This window comes from Salminus brasiliensis, chromosome 6, assembly GCF_030463535.1.
Source record: "Salminus brasiliensis chromosome 6, fSalBra1.hap2, whole genome shotgun sequence".
Lineage (NCBI taxonomy): Eukaryota > Metazoa > Chordata > Actinopteri > Characiformes > Bryconidae > Salminus > Salminus brasiliensis.
This window is the reverse complement of record NC_132883.1, coordinates 14,779,364-14,800,999: the sequence shown is the minus strand read 5'-3', so window position 1 is coordinate 14,800,999 and position 21,636 is coordinate 14,779,364. Positions and strand designations below refer to the sequence as shown.

The window sequence follows — 21,636 nt, the reverse complement described above, 5'->3', positions numbered from 1 at the left end:
GATGAGGCCTTGGATGGCCATGTCATCAACAAACTTGAACATGATATTGGATTTGTGTTTGGCTAGACAGTCATGTGTAAAAAGGGAGTACAGGAAAGGACTAATCACACATCCCTGGGGTCTGCTGTCAGAAAGTCCAGAACTCCAGAATCTAACTGCAACTTCTGTCCTTATTTTCTACACACAGATTTTTATGATGGCTTTTAGGTTTTGGATCATTGTTCTGTTGTTCAAGCCTGTCTCATTTCAGTTTCACTTTGCTGTTGTTTAGTGCAATCCACCTTTCCATCTATGCAGTTCCATCTATGCTGTGCAACTGGATGCCACGCAACCTCAAAGCATACAGATTCACCCCCATGGTTAAAGGTTGGCAGGGGGGTCTTTTGGTCAAATGCTGCTCAGTTGTCATCCACACACACAAAATGCCAGAAGGCAGTGGTCTTTGAGGCCATTAATCCTCTGGAGTCTATGAATGCACCGTTAAGTCAAACGTGTTTCTCCATATTTCTGTTTATATCTTTGTGATAATACAGCACAGAAATACAATTCAATCAACCACCATATCATCTGCCTCTTTTCAAAAAGTTCCGCCATAGGTTTCTTTTCTGCTTGAGTTTCTTCGTTGACATGTCCATGGCTGTGCTTCACTTATATTGGCTACAATTTCACTAATATTGGCTATATTGATGATATCCAGTGGTACTGCTCTGTTCTGTCCGTGTCAGCAAGCTTTCACAGAATGAGTATGGACAGAAGGCCCTGTCCGCATGTGTATCTTTAGCCTTTAGTGCAAGCAAAGCTGCATAGTAGAATGGTGCACCACTAGTCCTGCATTGGCAAATAAATCCTGAATGTCCTTTGCTGTCATATGGACATTTGCTTTATCTTTTCGCTCAGCATGCACAGTACGGTTACTCATTTTATATATATTTTGCAGGACATTTTCAGTGGTTGTTTATTGTTCATGTGTAACACAAATATATTATTTAGTATTATTTGTGCATACAACCATAAGGGACTTAAGAATAAGGATCCCACCCAGAGCATAGTTTATACAGCAGCCTCTCTTCCAGTGGCCTTTCTATGGGTACACATATTATAGCTGCCTCCCTCAGTCCCATAGTGACTTGGTTTACCAGCAATGGCTTCATTTTTTATTTCTGCAGCAGTGTGAAGTGTATGAATAAAATCTTGTTTTAAGTAGCTCACTGTATGCAGCTTTACATTTGACTGATGCTTTTGTCACTGGCTGTACTTGTAAGTCAGTCAATGCTCCTGCCCTGAGGGAGTATTAGCAGTTGGCCATCATTCAAGAGCGCATTAGCCGCATATCAGTGTGCCTGTGTGTTGATCCCAGCGAGCATGAGCTGTGTGTTAATGTGAGGAACTGACCCGCTCCTAAATGCAAAGAATCCTCATGAAAGCAGCCGTTATTCATTCTTTATGAGGGCAAGGGGACTGCGCTGGAGCCACCTGAGAATTAAACACTGACTGATCTGAACACTGGCTGGCCTTCGTCAGCAGTGCATAAAAGAGATGTAAATCTAGCAGAAGTTGAAAAACAGTGAATGGAAGTTCATCCATATTTGGGGACAAAGAATGAAAAGAGTAAAAAATAATTGGCCACCTTAGTTCCTTAAAGAACTGTTGTTGCAGGCGCTAGTGTGTCAAATTTAATGTTTCTCGATGTTCCTCGATTAATATCTTTGCTATAATACAGCACAGAAATATGGTTCAAACATTGTTTGAATCTGTAGAGCCAGCCTCTTCGTTTGCATTTCATTGCCAGATTGTCCGCAATTCACATCTGGAGTTACAAGGCTATGAAGCATCTATCTTTCTCCATGTCTAACTGGCGGATTTATGTGTCATCATGAATCTGATGTAGACTTTTTGTTTGGACTTTTCTCAAGAACAAATTTTCTCATGAGTAAATCCTCTTGGAACCTGTTTGAATTGTGGAAAGTATTTCCACACAAATAAATTTCTTTCTACCAGAACTTGGCAAATTTGTCAGTAAAGCATAGTTTACTACACTTGTCCAAACCTTATCTGCTATCACATTTCCAACTCAATTCATTAAGATTTGTGTTGAGTTCATATATTTTACCAGTTGGCCTACTCTGGACTATCATATCAAATGCTTGTGGTTTAACTCCCTAAACAGCCTATGTTATTACAAACATCCATTACCAAAGAATAGCCCCACCAGTTTGTACAGAAGTCCCTGTAGTGACTGAATAATGCGCCTTAGTGTGTAATAAGCCTTTCTGCGTTAAGGGGTTAATCTTGAGTGCAAATGTGATCACTGTAGAGCCTAGTCAATATAGGATCGCTCTCGGCAACAGGGAATATAGTAACACATTCAAACAGCCAACAACAACGGTTATGTAATTAACCAAATTATAAAAAGCAACTGTACAGCCAGGGGAAGGGAGCCCAGAGGGAAAGACAACATACAGATGGTAGATAAAACGTGTGAAAAACAATATGCAAATAGATGGAGCCTCCAGCCAGTGGGGAAGATATTGAGTGGTTTCAAGGTTGCACTGACCAAACAAACACTTATCAATTAAACCTGACAGCTGCCTCAGGTTCACTCAGTTACATTTAATGGATAAAGTAACACCAATAAGAAAGTACTTACAACCAATAACTGTATTATGTTTTTTTTTTTTTTTTTTTTTTTTTTTGGTGTGCTGGTTTTTAAAACGGCCAACAAAATCTCTCCAGTTCCCATTAGAATCTCTAATGCATCTCTAATGTCTAAATAAGAGCTGAGCAGCAGTTTAGACTGAGCTAAATAGCAGTCCCATGGGAGGGTAAATTACAATGTTTCCCAAAACGTAAAATTTGTCATTTGCAATATGTAATGTACACCGATCAGCCATAACATTAACCACCCGACTAAAATTGTCTAAGTCCCTGTGTGCCACCAAAACAGCTGCCTCTGCCTGATGTTTGTGGTGTATGGCAGGAGGATGTTTCAGCAGATCATTTAAGCAAGTCCTATAAGTTGTGAGGTGAGGCTTGCCATTTTGGAGATGATCTGACCCAGTTGTCTGCGTTAGTGAGATCAGGATGTTAAATGATCACCACCCCCACCTCCTCCCCAACTCCCCAACCCATCCCAAAAGTATTGGATGGAGCACCATCATTCCAAAGAACACAGTTCCACTGCTACACAGCTCAGTGCTGGGGGCTTGATACCCCTTTAGCCCACACCTGGCATTAGGCATGGTGCCAAAATCTTTATGTTTTCCTACAGGGACTAGACAAGCAATGGGTGCGACCTAAAGTAGCTGAGTAGTTCTAGAAGAACACATTACATGGTTTAGAAGCTTTGCATTATTTCAGGGTTCTTTAAAGCAGCACTATGTGACATTTTTACCTTAAAATAACAGTTTACAGGTTGGTGCTCCTTTGACCTGTAATAGGGAGAGTATCACTGCTATCGCTGTTACTCCAGACTCAGTATGTCAAAAAAATGCACTCTGTAACTCTGGGGAAGTGGGCAGGATAACACTTGTGAACTTTAGGCCTGCTTGTGCACACTGTGTCACATAAATGTGTAAATTCTACTCTGCCTTCTCAGGCCACATGCTTCCTTTCCTTCAGATGATGATTTTGTATCTCTCAGCTTGTAAAATGCATGTTAAAAGCGTGTTCTTTCGTAAATTACACTGCCAGACTGTAGGGGGAGGAAAATGAGCAAGAAATACCAATTTTGCATAATGCTGCCTTAACCTGTTAGACCCTTTGTGTAAGCCCAATGCTGTTTTTCACTCTTATAACTGCATTACTAGCATAATTAACATCAGTTTAATAGGGCCTAAAATAGAACCGTGTGGGACTCCACAAAGTATATTAAACTGAATAATTACCAAATACTTTGAAAAAGATTCTGCATTATGATTGATAGCTGAGTAGGGGTTTAAACCTTTTTGACTAGTTCTGCTTTGATATCAATCCCAAAACACATCTGTTTTTAAGAGTGGTTACACACATTCTAGTAACTATGATGTGGTCCAACCTCATGTCTTCCTCATACACCAGTGTAACTAAGAGAAAGCAAGTAAAAATGCCCCTGGCTAGCTGTTGTAGCATCAGGAATTACTGTGAACATTTCTTTTAACAGAAAAAAGTGTTGCTATTGTAGGCTATTACTGCAGAGCTTCTCTCCTGCTGTGTTAAAGAGCTCTCAGTGTCAGACATGGTTGGAGGCCGATAGCTTTGCTCAGCTGAAAAGTGCCCTGAGGCAACTGAAGGCATTTTGGACTTTATGTACAACTGTTGTCAGGGTAAAAAATGCAGGAAAGTGTAAACTATTCTTACCAGTCCCAAGAAAGTAAATAAAATGATTCACATAAGACATCAAGAAACTCTGTGATTTTCAGCCACAGAGCAGGAATTACTGGTATTCCAAAAACAATCTCAGAATGGCAGCGTGGAAAATGTAGATAGACACATGGTTATGCAGCGAACATAATTAGCCGATCTGGTGAAGAAAAAAAAATCAATAATCCTTCTTAGAATATTTTGTGGATAAATGAAGATTGATTAGAGTTATTAGTGTGAAAAGATTAGTTTGTCTCAGCTGCATAAACATTACAACAGCCCCGCAGGGTGCTAGATTTACCCTCTAGAGCATTTTATTCTCTGTTATCTACTGCCACCTACTGACAAACCTCCAAGCCTGCAGATGGAGAGGACAAAAACAGTTCTTTCACATGTCCTGCATGTTAAAGAGTTTAATGCTAATTTAAAGTATCATGTTGGTCTTCTTTTTCAACACATCTTTAAAAATGGTTTCTTCAAGGTTTCTGTTGTAAAGGTCATGGTTATAAATAGAACTACGGCACCTCAAAGAACTATTTGAATGCTAACAGTGTTCTTCTGTATGATGCCGAATGTCTTGTTTATGATGTGGTTACAGATCTAGTCATGGAAATGTGCAAATAAGAGTTTCAAGCTAAACTAATGACTGGAGCTGAAGCCATATAGTATATAGTTTTTAACACTTAACATTTTTCATAATGATGGCTTACTATCAACTATTATTGCTATGATTATGAATTGTTATCTATAAGAATGATAGATGATTAACTTTTATCTTATGAGCTTTTTAGTGGTAAAATATTGTTGCCAGTTCATCAAAGGAGGAAACCATGCTTCAACTTCAAGAAGAAAGGTTTTCCTCTGTTCGCCTACAAATCATATCTCCTAAAATAATGATACGACATGAAAGCAGTATGCTACAAAGGATAAAATATGTATGAGTTTTCTAGTTGCAGATGTATTATTTGGATGTTTATTTGGAAAATGCTTTCTAACATTTTGAACATTCAGAGTTCAGAGTGACGTCTTTCTAACTTTGTTATCAGGGGTTAAATAAAAGTCTAGGACTTGGACCAAATTGTACTCAATTAAAAGTAAAACTGTGTAGATGTTAACATGTAAATCATGCCATTTTAGTTTGAAAATTAGCTACATGTCCATAATACGTATGTATGCTATAGGCTACACTACATAACAACTGGTCTAAAGCTGCTAGAAGTCAGTACAGGTTCACCACAGACTTGAATGACCTGAAACTAACTGCCTCACTTAAGAAAAGGCATGAAAAACTATTTTTCCACTGGATATGACGAAGTACTTACCCACATTTTAATTTGCACAGGATTAATATCCTAATACTACTAATACTAATAATAACTTATTAGTTAATTTAATGTCTTTTTTTATAGAAGGTAAAAGGTGTTGGAAAAAAAGATGTTAAATCACTAAGAAATCACTGAGAAACCACCTCCCCAATGTGAAACTAATCCCGTCCAATTAGGGCTTTAGACATGTGTAATATGCTCTGAACGTCCGAATAAAAAGGTGGGAACATTTTATCTATTGGCCCACCCAATCACACAAACAAATTCAGCTACTTCCTTCACACTGCGGCCTTTGGCAAGTCCAAATGCAGTCACTCCGTTTTGCAAGTCATTTACATCTGCTTTCTGATCCATTTTTTACACGTATTGTGTGACATGCAAGTATTGTGACATTCACAGCACTGTACCACCTCTTTCCAATCTGTGAATCCCATCACACACCTGGCAGACATTTATTGACCGATCATCCTTGTGCAACGCCATCTGCAGGAGCCTGAAGTTACTACCACCCCTTAAACACGCAAGATGACTAATCTTTTTCTCATAGAAAACATATATATATATACATAGAAATCCTCATGGTAAAGTCTTCACATCTTCAATTCCAAGCAGCCATATCTGCATTGTAGCTGGATTTACTCAATCAACTTTAGCTAAAGACAATTTTAAATAAAGAATATCTAAAAAAAGGAGTGAAACCAGTGTGTGATAAGAGAAAGTGGTGGAAGTCAGCGATGAACAATAATTGTTTTAGCAGCCGCCAGGCCTGCCAACCATAGATCTCATACTCTCTCTGCAATAGGAAAAAATGTGCCTATAAGGTATAATTAAGGTGGTATAGCCACTCCTTTGTTTCCTTGGCTGTATGTTTCGGGTCGTTGTCGTGCTGGAAGACCCATCCATGACCCATTTTCAGTGCCCTGGCAGAGGCAAGGAGGTTGTCACCCAGGATTTTGCAATACATGGCCCTGTTCATCTTCCCGTCGATGCGGTGAAGTTGGCCTGTGCTCTTAAAAGAAAAACACCCCCAAAACATAACACTTCCACCACCATGCTTGACGGTGGGGATGGTGTTCTTAGGGTCATATTCTATAGATTTTCTTCCTCCAAACACGTCGATTTGAGTTGAGGCCAAAGAGCTCTCATTTTGGTCTCATCTGACCACACTTTCGCCTTCTCCCAGTCTCTCTCGGAGTCATTAATATGTTCATTGGCGAACTTGAGGTGGGCCTGGACATGAGCCTTCTTGAGCAGAAGAACCTTGCGTGCACTGCAGGATTTTAAACCATTACGTCTCAGTGTATTATTAATGGGTTTTTTTGGAGACTAGTCCCAGCTGCCTTGAGATCCTTAACCAGCTCCTCCTGTGTAGTTCTTGGCTGATTTTTAACCTTTCTCATGATCAGTGAGACTCCGCAAGGTGATATCTTGCATGGAGCTCCAGGCCTAGGTCGATTGACAGTAATGTTGTACTTCTTCCACTTCCGAATAATTGCACCAACAGTCGTCACCTTCTCATCCAGCTTCTTACTTATGGCTTTGTAGCCCATTCCAGCTTTGTGTAGGTCAACAGTTTTGTCCCTGACATCTTTAGACAGCTCTTTAGTCTTGCCCATGGTGGAGATGTTGGAGTGTCACTGAGTCTCTTGGCAGGTGGCCTTTTACACAGTTGACAATTTGGGACAGGTGTCTCTCATGCAGGTAACGACTTCACTGAGATTAGGGTGTGTCAGTGGTCTGTGGGAGCCAACATTAGTCATTGTTTTTAGGGGATCAAATACTTAGTTCCCTCAATGAAATGCAAATTATTTTTTATTTAAATGTTATTTCATTTTCTAGATTTTCTTTTTGATTTCCATCTCTCACTGTTAAAATGAAGCAACCATAAAAATGATAGACTGTTTAATTATTTTTTTTCAGAGTACAAACTTTCAAAATCAGTGGGGGATCAAATACTTATTTCCTCCACTGTATATGCTATAGGCTATGCTACATAACAACTAGCCTAAAGCTGCCAAAAGCGCCAAAAGCGTCCCTACAGGTTTGCCACAGACTTGAACGACAATGAAAACCCCATTAAAAAGTGTCAGTTCACTTAGTTTTAATAGAACCTGAAGTTAATTTTATGGCTCGTTTCACAGAAGGTAAAAGGTGCCAGAAAATGGGACTAAAATCACTAAGAAATTACCCCACCTCGCCAATTTGAAACTAATGCCGTCCAAATAGGGCTTTAGAAATGTGTCATATGCTCTGAACGTCCAAATAAAAACGTGGGAATTAAAATGTAATAACTTTTCTGTTATAACTACGAGTTTGGAACAAAGACCACATCCAAACAACCTCCTCTACACACTATAAAAACTCTTGATGGTCCAATAATGCTCAAGCTTTACCTGGTAAGGGGGTGGGGGGGTCTGGCTTCGGGTCGCTTCAGCCCTCCAGAACTCCAGGCCCAAATTTCTCGAGTTTGTCTTTCTTGCCCAGCCAAGCGAGCGCAGTCCGAATTCGCAGACTGTGTATAATACTAATATTATTTTACCAATACTCCAAAATGTAAGTACTCACAAATTATTATTTTTTACCAACACTCAAAAAACTACAAATTACAAATGAAACAAGCAAAGGAGAATGTCCTTCAGGCCCACTCCCCTCTTCAACCCAGTGTCGGAGACTCTGCTGTGTTCTTGAGCATTAGGCGTGTAGGTGTAATACTGAGAAGGAATATAACCGGGAGCCTGTAACACACACACTCAGCTGTAGTACTATGATCTTCCTGTTCTGCTGGACAGCCATAGCTTGTGCTGATCCTGTGCTTTTGACTCATCTCAGACTTCTTTGTGGTCAGCTGCTTCACTTTGCTGACTCCAAAACGGATCATGTACTGTCCATTTCGAGCCCCTTGGCCATTCTTGTACAGCTGCTCTGCTTTGATCCAGCCATCAATCTTCCTTGTACAAACCCCAAAGACTGTGTATAAAGATTGACAGCTGGTTTAACAAAGTTTCTAGGAAGTGTCCACCAAATGTTTGACTTGTAGGCGAGCACATGGAAGTGTTGGGGATCAGGATGAAGTCAATAAAAAGTATGTTAGAGTCTTCCTGTGGTTCCTGGGATTTTGCTGTAGTCACTTGGAGAACCTGAAACAATAATTTGCATTTGCACAGAATGGCCATTTCCATGACTTCCACCTTCACTCTCTCAGACTGTGGTGTTTGCATTATTTGAATGTATAGAGTAAATGTGGAATCATTAGTGTAATAAACCCACAAATGTGTCATTCCTGAAAAACATGTTGGTTATTATGTGAAATAATGACGTTTTCCTAAAACTGAAAATAAGGAAAACAATATTTTGGAGTTTTATTTCATATATGGGTCACAGTGACATGCAAGAGCTTGGGCACCCAAAAGTGAAATCCTGCACCTTATGCTTGAGATTAGGCCCTAGCCCATTCACCCACTACACCCCAACCTCTTCACTGGGGTAATCAGCTGGGCACTTGCCTCCATCAGTGCTTCGCTGGGTTAAGCCCACCTCGACTTCCAGCTACTTTACTGATACTTGATAAGAAGGATCCAGAAGCACAGCACAAAAAATAAAGGTGCTACAAAAGTAGAAGCTGGTCAATATGACAATATTTTAATCATATCGTAATACATTTTGTTATTGAGGATACTGTTAGTGCTTAAGAGTAAGATGAAGAGCAGCAGATGTTGAATAAAAATCACTGTATTCAGTTCAGGAGAGGATCTGAACAGTAGTTTCAGTAGAACATGTATAATCTGTTGCTGCCGATATTTTTAGTCTGTGATTACATGTATCATGATAAATAAAAATAGATTAAACAAACTACTAATTTAACTTAAAATCAATATGGAATTTTCTACATAGGAGCTTTCATCCTTCAGATTCAGAAAAAGACATAAAATGGAGAACAAACTTTATTCTTCACATTTTAAACACAAAACAGTGAAACTTTCAAATCCTTCTTACTTTCTTACCAAAGGCAGTCATTAAAACCCATCCTGGCACTACAGTATGTGACAAAAACATGATGTTGGGAGTATAAGTGCATGCAAGGACATCTGCTACAAAAGAGCTACATGATGCTACACGACATCGTTACAACAGAACATTTAACACTTCAGTAACGTTGTAAATCAGACACTTCACTCTGGATAAGCTGAAAAAGTTAAAGCTGCTTCAACAATATTTCTGAAGAGTAGAAATAAAATGTGAACAAGTGCATCGCTTTAAACAGGCTTTCCACACTGTTGGCACTGTGTTTTAGAAAATGTAAGCATCAATACAAATGTAATTTGGGGCAAGGCCGACTTAATGAAGGTGCTTTAAATGTCATTTAAATAAATTACTTATTCACAAATTCTCAAAATAAAGGCCACAACCTCCCTTTAACACATTTTTAGAACAAAAAAAGGCACATTACAAACAAAAATCACATTAAATAATAATGGCCATGCTGCAGTCACATGTGACTAGATGAACATGTGAACATTGCACTCATTTGTTCTAAAAAATAAGAGCTTTTCAAAAGTAGGAAAACTACTTATGGAATTTTCCTTTTTTAATGAATTGTTTACACAACATAAAGGGCATCTGGCAAATGCCAAGGCTGTGACAACAAGAAAAGAAGGCAGTGTGCTATTGAACAATATTGCAAAGTTTTGGATTTACATAATTGGCTATTTTGATTTCAATCTCTGAATTGCAGCTTCTAAAGGATCACCTTCTGGTTTTGGCATATTGACTGGAGTGAGAGGATACATCTCATGTAAACCTTGAACGATCCCATAATGACCTCTGAATTCTTCCTCTGGAAAAGTAAGGTTGTTGAGAACCCACTGTTCAATCTTCTCCCTCTCATTCATATAAGGTTGACTGGAAGTCGCCAGCTGTGTTTTGGATGGCGCTGAGGCTGCTAAAGCCGTCATGCAGGTGCTGTCATGGAGGTCAATGCTGTCCATTGCTGGGCACATCACTCTAGTGTTAGTGCTTCCCATCTGGGGGCTTCTCTTCTTAAGGTTTTTAAAATTAGGGGTCAGAGCAGTGACACAGTCACAGGGTAAGCTCTCAGTCTCACTTGTGCTTTTAGTACTGGGAGACTTGATGTTTTGAATGGCGAGGAGGGACTCGCTCACATCTAACCGGAGGCTGTCAGCCGCGACGGTGTTGTCAGATGCGACTCGAACCAGCTCTGGACCCCTGCGGCTGGTCACGTCATGAGCGAGGTCAGTGCTCATGTCCAATAAGATGCAATCCGAGTCGGTATCTACTTCCGAATCGATCTCTGCAGCATCATCATCCACTTCCATAGCATTGGAGTCGCCATCATCTTGTCTGGAATTTCTAAAGATGGATGATACAAAAACAAATAAAACATCACAGTATTTGAAAAATTACATAAGTGTGAGACTTGTGACAAATGGAAATCTCTCTTATGTCTTTATATATTATTTCTTTAAGACTGATGTATATAAATTCCATCATATCAGCTGGGTAATCAGCTGGGCAGCTACTTTACTGATACTTGATTAAGAAGGATCCAGAAGCACAGTACAAAAATATAAAGGTGCTATAAAACTAGAGCTCTAGGCACTATAACATGGACAGGATTCTCAGCTGCTGCAGATTAACTTATTTTTTGCAAAGACTACCCTAGACAGACTTCCTAGTAGACATTTAAGACCTTATTTCAGTGCCCAAAAGAAAAAAGAAAGTTCAATAACTTTATTTTAACTGAGAAGTGCAGTGACATTACAAGCCAGCAGCCAAAATAAAAACTAGTTAGTTTCTAATTCTCACTCTCTATTCCACCTTAAATAGTGCTGCAGTTACACTCGGTACATTTCAACAGCAGAACATGACCGCTGCATTATTTATAGTGGAACAGAAAGTTTGGGGAAGAAGAAAATTTTAGCTTATAGTAAGCTTAGAGCCTCGCCATAAACATGACACAGCAATTAACTAACGGCTTACAGAGCAGCAGTTATGCCTATTTTCTTGGATTGTAAGATATTGATCCCTACAGAGCTTAAAACAGTCATTTAAAAGCTACCAAACAAAGTAAATCACTTCAGAATATTTCATTATAGAAACTGTTCACTAAAAACAGTGATTTTACTGGTGTTTACTAGTGTGTGTTACACATCTTACCTAAGCTGAGGATGTATTATTTATACAAACAAAAATATCGGAATGGATCAGCGGTAAAAAAAACAAACAAACAAACAAAAAAAACCAAACAGGACACCCCTATACTCTAAACTAAAGAAGGACTTTCTGGGCTAAAAGCATCCTTACCTGGGTCTCTGTCTGGGTGATTCAAATACTACACCTCGAGGCACTAAACGCAATGGGCGATGGTGCACACAAGCCATGCTGACACCGAAAGCCTGAACATTAGGTCTGGCCATCATGTAGTGCTGGACTGATTCGGGTACCACCACGTCCCTGCGCTTCCTCCGTGGACTCAGGAGGGAGGAGAAGTAAGGCATGCATCTGCCCACGATCGGCACCAGGGATACTGGACGCAGAGCTGAGACAAAGTCCTCCAGCTCCTGATAGGAGGAGTGGTCAGAGTAAGGCACAACATAGACGTTTGGGTGGCAGGACACAACAGGTCGACTGGTTGGGAGTATAGCCATGGTGGGCTGCTCCTTGTTCCAGGCCAGCAGGTTAGATGCGGTGATCTCAGACTGAGCCACTGCACGGATGCGCCCTGCCCCAGGCTCTGTAGTAAACACATCGGGAAGCTCCAGCAGACGCAAAGTCTCCAGACGCTCCATGTCCACCTCTACCCACGTCTTAAACTCCAAGGCCAACTGCACAAGCAGAGACTCCTTACCTAAAGCATACATACCTGTTGGCAAAGAGATCTGTTATTCCATGAATCCAGTAGGTCTCAACCCTGGTACTGAAATACAGGACTACAACAAATGCGTAATCATTTGTTTAACATAAAAAAAGAAAGAAAGAAATGAGACACCTTAAACATTTATTTTCTTTACAGAATATATAAATATTCAAGCATTTGGTAGAACATAAAAAATACATATCCCATAGTTCCCCCTAACATATGAAGTGATTCTGTATAACACTGGTATTTCATGTAATTTTTTTGTGATCTAAAGGTTATAAAGGTCCACAAAATTCAAAATGTCATATTTAACGCCATATTCTTGTACATATAATACTTTTTGGCACAGAAAAAAAACAAGTAAGGCTTAAAAATGTAGCTTATGTTTATTTTCCAAGAATCTGCTAGCCACAAGCTAAAATACTGATAGTGTTCCTGTTTTTCCCCCCCAGAAAAGGTATTGTGTAGCCTCTTTGCGATGTTTGATAGTCTGTGATGGTTTAATTAGTATAGTTTGTAAATCGTCAACGTCATATTTTGTATCACTCATGAATAATACAATATGATATGCTGTATATAGAATATTACTTAAAGCTTACTTGCAACTCACCAATGACCACAGTGTAGTTTGGATGGCCTCGTACGATCTCTTTTATCTGCTGACAGGCGCGCTGGCGAGAAGGAAGAGAACGAGTCGGGTCACAGTTAGTGTTGTCCAGATACAGCACGTCGATGGTCGTGTTGTTTCTCAGACACGGCTCACGCAGCATAGATGGAGTATAGCGAAAATCCCCTGTCAAAAACAAAACACAACACAACACAAAACAACAAGAACAGTCATTACTCACTGCTCAAATAATTATATGATGGGGTTCATACACTTTAACTAATTATTTTGAATTGAAATTCAAAGACTTTCCATGACTTTAAGAATTTAAGACTTTAATTTAAAAACTCCAGGACCAAATTTGTTTCCCGGGATTTGTCTACGGGATGTTTAGTCCACGCTAGTAGCTGAAATCTAAGTAGTTAACAACGTAATGCATGTTTCATGATAACATGGTCATATGAAATAAATATGAAATAAAAGTTTGTGTTTTATATTATATTAAATGTTGACAGAAGCTCATTACATTATTGTCCATGGTTTTAAGTACTTTTTTCAATTGTGTTATCTTTCAAGAACTATTCAGTACTGGATTTTAGCATGTTTATGACTTTCCAGGTTTTCCAGGACCAATACAAACCCTGGTACAATGATAATCTTTTAAGCCCGGAAGATGGTTTGAAGACCTGAAAGATGTTTGTGTTGACATGACAACAAGGGTATAAAATGCACATGATGTGTTATTATTGCCAGTGGGCAGTACAGTTACAAATGTGGTCATGAATACACTACATATCCAAAAGTATTCAGACACCTCCTCTAATTAGGGAATTCAATTTTGGCACACATATACAGCTTATCGCTGCTGTCCAATGAAAACCATGCATGTCCATTTTTAGTTTTTTTTTCACGGTTTGAACCCTGTGGCTGCTCTGTGCACTGTGTAAATAATTTTGGAGTGGGACTATGTTCTCTGGAGTGATGGAATTTCAGAAGAAATTTTGTCAAATTGTAGACATACAGTGTACTCTCCCGGTTAATATTTCAATTCATTTCCCTTTAATTTCAACATTAAACAAAAAAAAAATCTTACCCGTGTAAAGAATAGTGCCAAAGTAGCCCTCGAAGAAAAACATAACAGCTCCAGGACAGTGATTAGCGTCAATAAGGGTCACGGTCAGTTTCTCTTTCCCAATGTCATCCAGTGGCAACATGTGAGGTTCCCCAATCTCCAGGGCGTGGATCCATTTCTCCTTCACCTGTTTAGGGGAGAATCAGATTTTACATCCGTTTTAACATGATGTGAAGATGTTTTGTAAAAATAACGGTCACCTATATAGACGATGACTGACAACACAATGATGATGAGTCTTTTCCATTTCTACATCTAGATCTTATCATTTCATTTCCACTGACACTTCATCAATCAAACCCACTCTCACCTGCAGTTTGAGTTTTAGGAGTTTGGCAGTGACAGGCGAGCAGTAGATGGGTCGGTTGCTCCAGGTGGATGTGAGACCAGATGTGTGGTCAGTGTGCATGTGAGACAGGAAGAAGAGCCGGACATGGTGGCACTTTCGCAGCTGCCAAAAATCAACTGCAATGGGGGTGTAAGGAATGACTTTTCCGTTCATCTTTAGCAAACTACAGATGAGAAGTCTCAGCAGACAGTGTGATGCTCATGGCATTTAGCCAAGTGTTTTGAGCAGCCATTTAGCTCAACATGACCCATTAATCCTAGCTAGCTAACTAAAATAGTAAATACAACTTAGCACTGGCTAGTTTAGCTAGCTAGCTAGCTAATACTTCAGTTGTCTTTTCAGCTTACACGAATTGCTGGCTTTGTTGTTGTCGTTAGCTTTAGCTAGCTAACAGAGGCTATATATGACCCATGTTGTAACATTAGCTAGCTAGCTTGTCTGCACAAAGCTTGAGTAATATGGACGCAGCTACACTTAAAACGACAACTGGTTCACAGTATGGAAAAGCACCCGGTCACTGCAGTAATGCACGAACGTAGCTAGCTAGCTAGTCCTAGTTAGCTAGCTATACCTTTGCTATGCTGCTAGGCTAGCTAGGCTGTAGCAGGGTCGTCCGCACTAGTAATGGCCGTGTCTGCCAGCTGTAGTGTGCATTTGCTGCTTTTTTTGTCTTTATAAAGATCTGGACATGTAACAGCTACAGAGTCTCGGCTCTTAACGTGCATCGGAAGACGCAAGACTCCCTGCTTCTTTCATTTGGTTGGGCCGCCAAAACAAACCTGCCTCCGTTCGGCGACGCCTTCGTTAAAGAGACAGCACAACAAAACCCACTACATCAGACGTGGGGATTTTTTTTTTTTAATTAAGCATTCATATTTTTTATTATTATTATTATTATTAATCGAAAAATACCTGTGCGTTGAAATTTACCCAAAAAAAAGGAAAGAAAAAGAAAAGCTTTATCTATTCTCATCTTATTTGCCCACCTGTCACTATACTACCAACCAAAAGCCTGGACGTACCGGACTGAAGTTGTTTATCAATACAATATATACTTATACTTATATACTTATACTTATACATATACTTATATACTTATACTTATATATATACTTATACTTATATATACTTATACATATACACTTATATACTTATACTTATATACAGTCATGCCCGAAAGTATTCATACCCCTGTCAAAGTTTGACTTAAATTTACTTTTATTTAACCAGAAATTATATTTTTGCCTGGAAACGACACAGGCATCTCCCAGGAGATAACACGATGATGTACAAGAGGCATCATTGTGGGAAAAAATATTTCTCAGCTTTTATACACATTTGAACAAAAAGTGGCATGTCCAAAATTATTCATAACCTTCTCAATAATTAATAGAAAAGCCTTTATTGGCTATTACAGCAATCAAACGCTTCCTGTAATTGCTGACCAGCTTTTTGCATGTCTCCACTGAGATTTTTGCCCATTCATCTTTAGTGATGAGCTCCAACTCTTTGAGGTTCGAGGGTCTCCTTGCCATCACCCTGATCTTTAGCTCCCTCCACAGATTCTCAATTGGATTCAAGTCAGGACTCTGGCTGGGCCACTGCAAAACATTAATGTTTTTGTCTGCTAACCATTTCTTCACCACTTTGGCTGTGTGTTTTGGGTCGTTGTCGTGCTGAAATGTCCACCGGTTCCCAAGGCCAAGTTTCTCTGCAGACTGCCTGATGTTGTTGTTGAGAATCTTGATGTATTGCTCTTTTTTCATGGTGCCATTTACTGCGATCAAGTTCCCTGGTCCATTGGCTGAAAAACACCCCCACAACATTAGGTTCCCACCACCATGTTTGACAGTGGGGATGGTGTTCTTAGGGTTGAAGGCTTCTCCTTTTTCACGCCAAATGGTGCACACATCATTGTGGCCAAACAATTCAATTTTTGTTTCATCTGACCATAAAACAGAACACCAGAAGTCTTCTTCTTTGTCCAGATGAGCATTTGCAAAGGTCAAGCGGGCTTTTGTGTGCCTTTTCTGGAGAAGTGGTGTCCTCCTTGGCCTGCGTCCGTGGAACCCAGCAGTGTGCAGTGTCCGTTGAACTGTCTGCCTTGAGATGTCGCCACCAGCAGAGTCCAGATTCACCAGGATGGCCTTGGTGGTGATCCTTGGATTTTTCTTCACCTCTCTCACTATTCTCCTGGCCAGCACAGGTGTCACTTTTGGCTTCCGACCACATCTTCTGAGATTTTCCACAGTGCGGAACTTCTTGTATTTTTTAATAATACTTTGCACTGTAGCCACTGGAACTTGAAAACATTTTGATATGGCTTTATAGCCCTTTCCTGACTTGTGAGCGGCCACAATGCACAGCCGCAGGTCCTTAGTGAGCTCCTTTGTCTTAGCCATGACTGTCCACAAACCAACTGCAGAGAGCTGCTGTTTTTCTCCTGTTGAGTTGATTAAAACAGCTGTTCCCAATGAATCAGGGTAATTAGGATGCTTTAAAACAGCTTGGACTATTTGGAATGGTATAGAACTTTGGATTTTCCCATATACTGTGACAGTTTTCAAAGGGTATGAATAATTTTGGACATGCCACTTTTTGTTCAAATGTGTATAAAAGCTGAGAAATACTTTTTCCCACAATGATGCCTCTTGTACATCATCGTGTTATCTCCTGGGAGATGCCTGTGTCGTTTCAAGGCAAAAATATAACTTCTGGTTAAATAAAAGTAAATTTAAGTCAAACTTTGCCAGGGGTATGAATACTTTCGGGCATGACTGTATATACTTATATACTTATACTTATACTTATATATATACTTATACTTATACTTATACTTATATATATACTTATACTTATATATACTTATATACTTATACTTAAACTTATATATATACTTATATACTTATAAAATATTACAATATAAAAATGACTATTATCTAAAAGCTCATGCTTAAATACTTGAAATTAGTTTCAAGGCAAATGAAGAGTTTCATTATGTTAACGTTTTATGATACTGAACCTGCAGTTTGAGTTTCAGGAGTTTGGCAGGTTGCTCCAGGTGGATGTGAGACCAGACGTGTGGTCAGTGTGCATGTGAGACAGGAAGAAAAGCCGGACATGGTGGCACTTTCACTGCTGCCCAAAGTCAACTTATAGATGAGAAACCTCAGCAGACAGTGTGATGCTGATGATACTGAACCCGGTTTCACAGAATTAGGTTGTTGATGTTTTAAAGTTTATTTTTTAATTAGAAGTACTTTAGTATGTTGATAAATAACGCATTATTTAATGTAATGTCTTACATTTGCCCTTTTTAGTGATACTGCACCACAGTACACACACTTTTTCCTAGAAGCACTCTCTATCTGTATTTCTGTGTTTTCCATACATCTGATATTATACAGGTACAAAGTTAGTATATTATACATTATATATGGCCCTAATAGGATTTCTCCATCTGTTTATATATATATATATATATATATATATATATATACCTGTGGGGTGTGTGACAGGATTCATGGAGTGAAAAGAGGTGGTACAGTGCAGTGAATGAATAAAAATGGGTGGAACAGATGGAGAAATCCTATTAGGGCCATATATAATGTATAATATACTGACATTGCACCTGTATTATATATATATATATATATATATATATATATATATATATATATATATACTGTATGAATTACTGGTGACATTGGCGTATTTCTCTCATCCCTTAAACATCGATCACTATAGCACTAAAGTTTTACATCTAGCACCATAGCCCCGAAGCAAGCAAAACAGCACAATGTTCGCTAAGGTAGTGATCCTGACTAAATTTTAGCAGAAGAACTTAATGGAAATTAATTTGGTTGCCAGTGCCACCTTTTTGTATTACTTATACCTTTTCATTGAAGTGTTAGGTTAACTATGTAGGCTATCTGAAATTAACATTCAGACTTACATATATACTAATATATAATTTATATATATATATATATATATATATATATATATATATATATATATATATATATATATATATTAATGACAGTCTATCTATCTATCTATCTATCTATCTATCTATAGATAGATAGATAGATAGATAAATAGATAGAGAGAGATCCAGTCCATAAAGATGCACTAGAGGGAGACAAAACATAGCTAGAAAGCTGTTAGAAAGCACAAAAATGACACAGACAAATAGACTGACAGACAGACTGCAAATAAGCTATGCTCAAAACTGGCCAGAGATTTCCGTGAAATAATGTACCGTCGGCTGCTGGGGAGTCAAGCAGAGTTCACCCTCGCTTTGCACAGGGCGTTTCTGAAAGATTTCTTGGAAATGGTTGGCAAACACAATTACACTTCCTGAGTGGCTGTTATCATTCACGGATAATTAAGAGCTTGTAGTAAAAAAAGGATATGAGTGCTTGAATCAGTTATAATATGTCACACAGTGTTGAATAGCATTCTTAAGAAAATAGAGGCTCAGAAAATGTCAAACGTTCATGAAAAGCAATGTTCTAATACAAGAATCCTGCATAAGCTCAAACTCAAAGCAACCCCCTTTTAGCACACATAGGGGCTGTGAGGTGGTAGACTGTGAGGACGGTCTGCCATTGAGAGAGCTATGTTCTCAATCAACCCAAAAGACTCATAAATATCAAAGCTTAATATTTTTGGAAGTTGGAGTGTTTTTTTTTTAGATTTGGCTATCTTAGGAGGATATCTGTTTGTGCAGGTAACTATTACTGTGCAGAATTATTAGGCAACTTAATAAAAAACAAATATATACCCATCTCTCTTGTTTATTTTCTCCAGGTAAACCAATATAACAACATTTAGAAATAAATATTTCTGACATTCAAAAACAAAACCAAAAACAAATCAGTGACCAATATAGCCACCTTTCTTTACGACGACACTCAAAAGCCTTCCATCCATAGATTCTGTCAGTTGCTTGATCTGTTTACGATCAACATTGCGTGCAGCAGACACCACAGCCTCCCATACACTGTTCAGAGAGGTGTACTGTTTTCCCTCCGTGTAGATCTCACATTTTATGAGGGACCACAGGTTCTCTATGGGGTTCAGATCAGGTGAACAAGGGGGCCTCATCTTTTTTCTTCTTTTAGACCCTTACTGGCCAGCCACGCTGTGGAGTATATGCATGTGATGGAGCATTGCCCTGCATGAAAATCATGTTTTTCTTGAACGATACCGACTTCTTTCTGTACCACTGCTTGAAGAAGGTGTCTTCCAGAAACTGGCAGTAGCTCTGAGAGTTGAGCTTCACTCCATCCTCAACCTGAAAAAGTCCCACAAGTTCATCTTTGATGATACCAGCCCATACCAGCTTGTTGGCGTCTGAGTCGGAGTGGAGCTCTCTGCCCTTTACTGATCCAGCCTCGGGCCCATCCATCTGGCCCATCAAGAGTCACTCGCATTTCATCAGTCCATAAAACCTTAGAAAAATCAGTCTTAAGATATTTCTTGGCCCAGTCTTGACGTTTTATCTTATGTTTCTTCTTTCTATCACACACCTTGTGCTTTTTGATACTCCAGTAACGTTGCAGCTCTGAAATATGGCAAAACTGGTGGCAAATGGCATCTTGGCAGCTTCACGCTTGATTTTCCTCAATTCATGGGCAGTTATTTTGCACCTTTTTTTTTCAACATGTTTCTTGCGACCCTGTTGGCTATTTGCCATTAAACGCTTGATTGTTCGGTGATCACGCTTCAAAAGTTTGGCAATTTCAAGACTGCTGCATCCCTCTGCAAGACATCTCTCAGTTTTTGACTTTTCAGAGTCCGTCAAATCTCTCTTCTGACCCATTTTGCCAAAGGAAAGGAAGTTGCCTAATAATTAAGCACACCTTATATAGGGTGTTGATGTCATTAGACCACACCCTTTCGAATTACAGAGATGCACATCACCTGATTTACTTGATTGGTAGTTGGCTTTCAAGCCTATAGAGCTTGGAGTAGGACAACATGTATAAAAAGGATGATGTGATCAAAATACTCATTTGCCTAATAATTCTGCACACAGTGTAGTTGTACCTGGAATCCATATTTTTCAGTTTGTTATACAGGCTCTGTATTAGACTTACAGCAAGTCATTGGCTGTGCTCTGACAATATGCAATGGCAAATATGGCAGTTCGTCATATCGTCACAAAGAACTAGTTCTGTGAAAATGATCCAATACTTCACTGCCAAAAATAAGGTTTTGTGTTAACACTCTTTAAAATATGCTAAAATGATTATTTGTACAATGCCCAGTGCTCAGACTGTAAAAAAAAAAGAAAATCAATGGAGATTTAGCTTAAACAAATGGGGTAGGGGAGCTTTTTAACTAACCCTACTTAAAAATACTATACTGTAGCAATTACTGGAGATATTGGCGTATTTCTCTCATTACTTAAACATCGATCACTATAGCACTAAAGTTCTCAACACTGCTAACAGCAGTAACTCACTGAGATAGCTAGTGATTGAGACATCCGGAGTAATTTACGCATGACTTTAACATCTAGCACCATAGCCCTGAAGCAAGCAAAACACTGCAAACAGCACAGTGTTCGCTTAGGTAGTGATCCTGACTCTATTTCAGCAGAAGAACTTAATGGAAATTAATTTGGTTGCCAGTGCCACCTTTTTGTATTACTTATATCTTTTCATTGATTGAAGTGTTAGGTTAGCTATGTAGGCTATTTCAAATGAACATTCAGACTTACATATATACTAATATATAATATTTTTTTTATTAATGGCAGACTATCACTGATCTATCACTGCTGACTAGCTGCCATCTTTGTTTTTTCCACAGAAAGTCTAGAAATGGTGATAGACTAGTGTTGTTTACTTCTTTGTTTCTGAATGTGACACTCCATCGCAATAGCAGTGTGATTAGCCTCAGCCATAACTTCCAGATACATCTAAGACAGATACATCTCACATTCTGATGGAACCAAATGATCCATAATTGTCAGTGAACATCAGTAAAGACCAG

General features: G+C 39.0%; 1 protein-coding gene across 1 annotated transcript; it reads right to left on the bottom strand.

Moving 5' to 3' along the window:
- Positions 1-9,591: 9,591 nt before the first annotated feature.
- On the bottom strand, positions 9,592-15,416 carry dclre1b (DNA cross-link repair 1B). The gene is made up of 5 exons (XM_072680907.1): positions 14,590-15,416; positions 14,241-14,406; positions 13,151-13,333; positions 11,985-12,543; positions 9,592-11,030 (listed from the first exon to the last, which is right to left on the bottom strand). The coding sequence occupies exons 1-5, from the start codon at positions 14,779-14,781 to the stop codon at positions 10,367-10,369; spliced, it is 1,764 nt and encodes a 587-aa protein (XP_072537008.1). The 5' UTR covers positions 14,782-15,416; the 3' UTR covers positions 9,592-10,366.
- Between the last annotated feature and the right edge of the window lie 6,220 nt (positions 15,417-21,636).

What these genes read in the sequence shown, in the direction of transcription:
- dclre1b (XM_072680907.1), bottom strand. Translation starts at nt 14,781, where the DNA reads ATGAACGGAAAAGTCATTCCTTACACCCCCATTGCAGTTGATTTTTGG. An exon ending in TGGCACTATTCTTTACACGG is followed by an intron (nt 13,334 to 14,240) that starts GTAAGATTTTTT and finishes TGTTTTTGACAG; the next exon opens with GGGATTTTCGCTATACTCCA. An exon ending in TCACCCAGACAGAGACCCAG is followed by an intron (nt 11,031 to 11,984) that starts GTAAGGATGCTT and finishes ATCCATCTTTAG; the next exon opens with AAATTCCAGACAAGATGATG.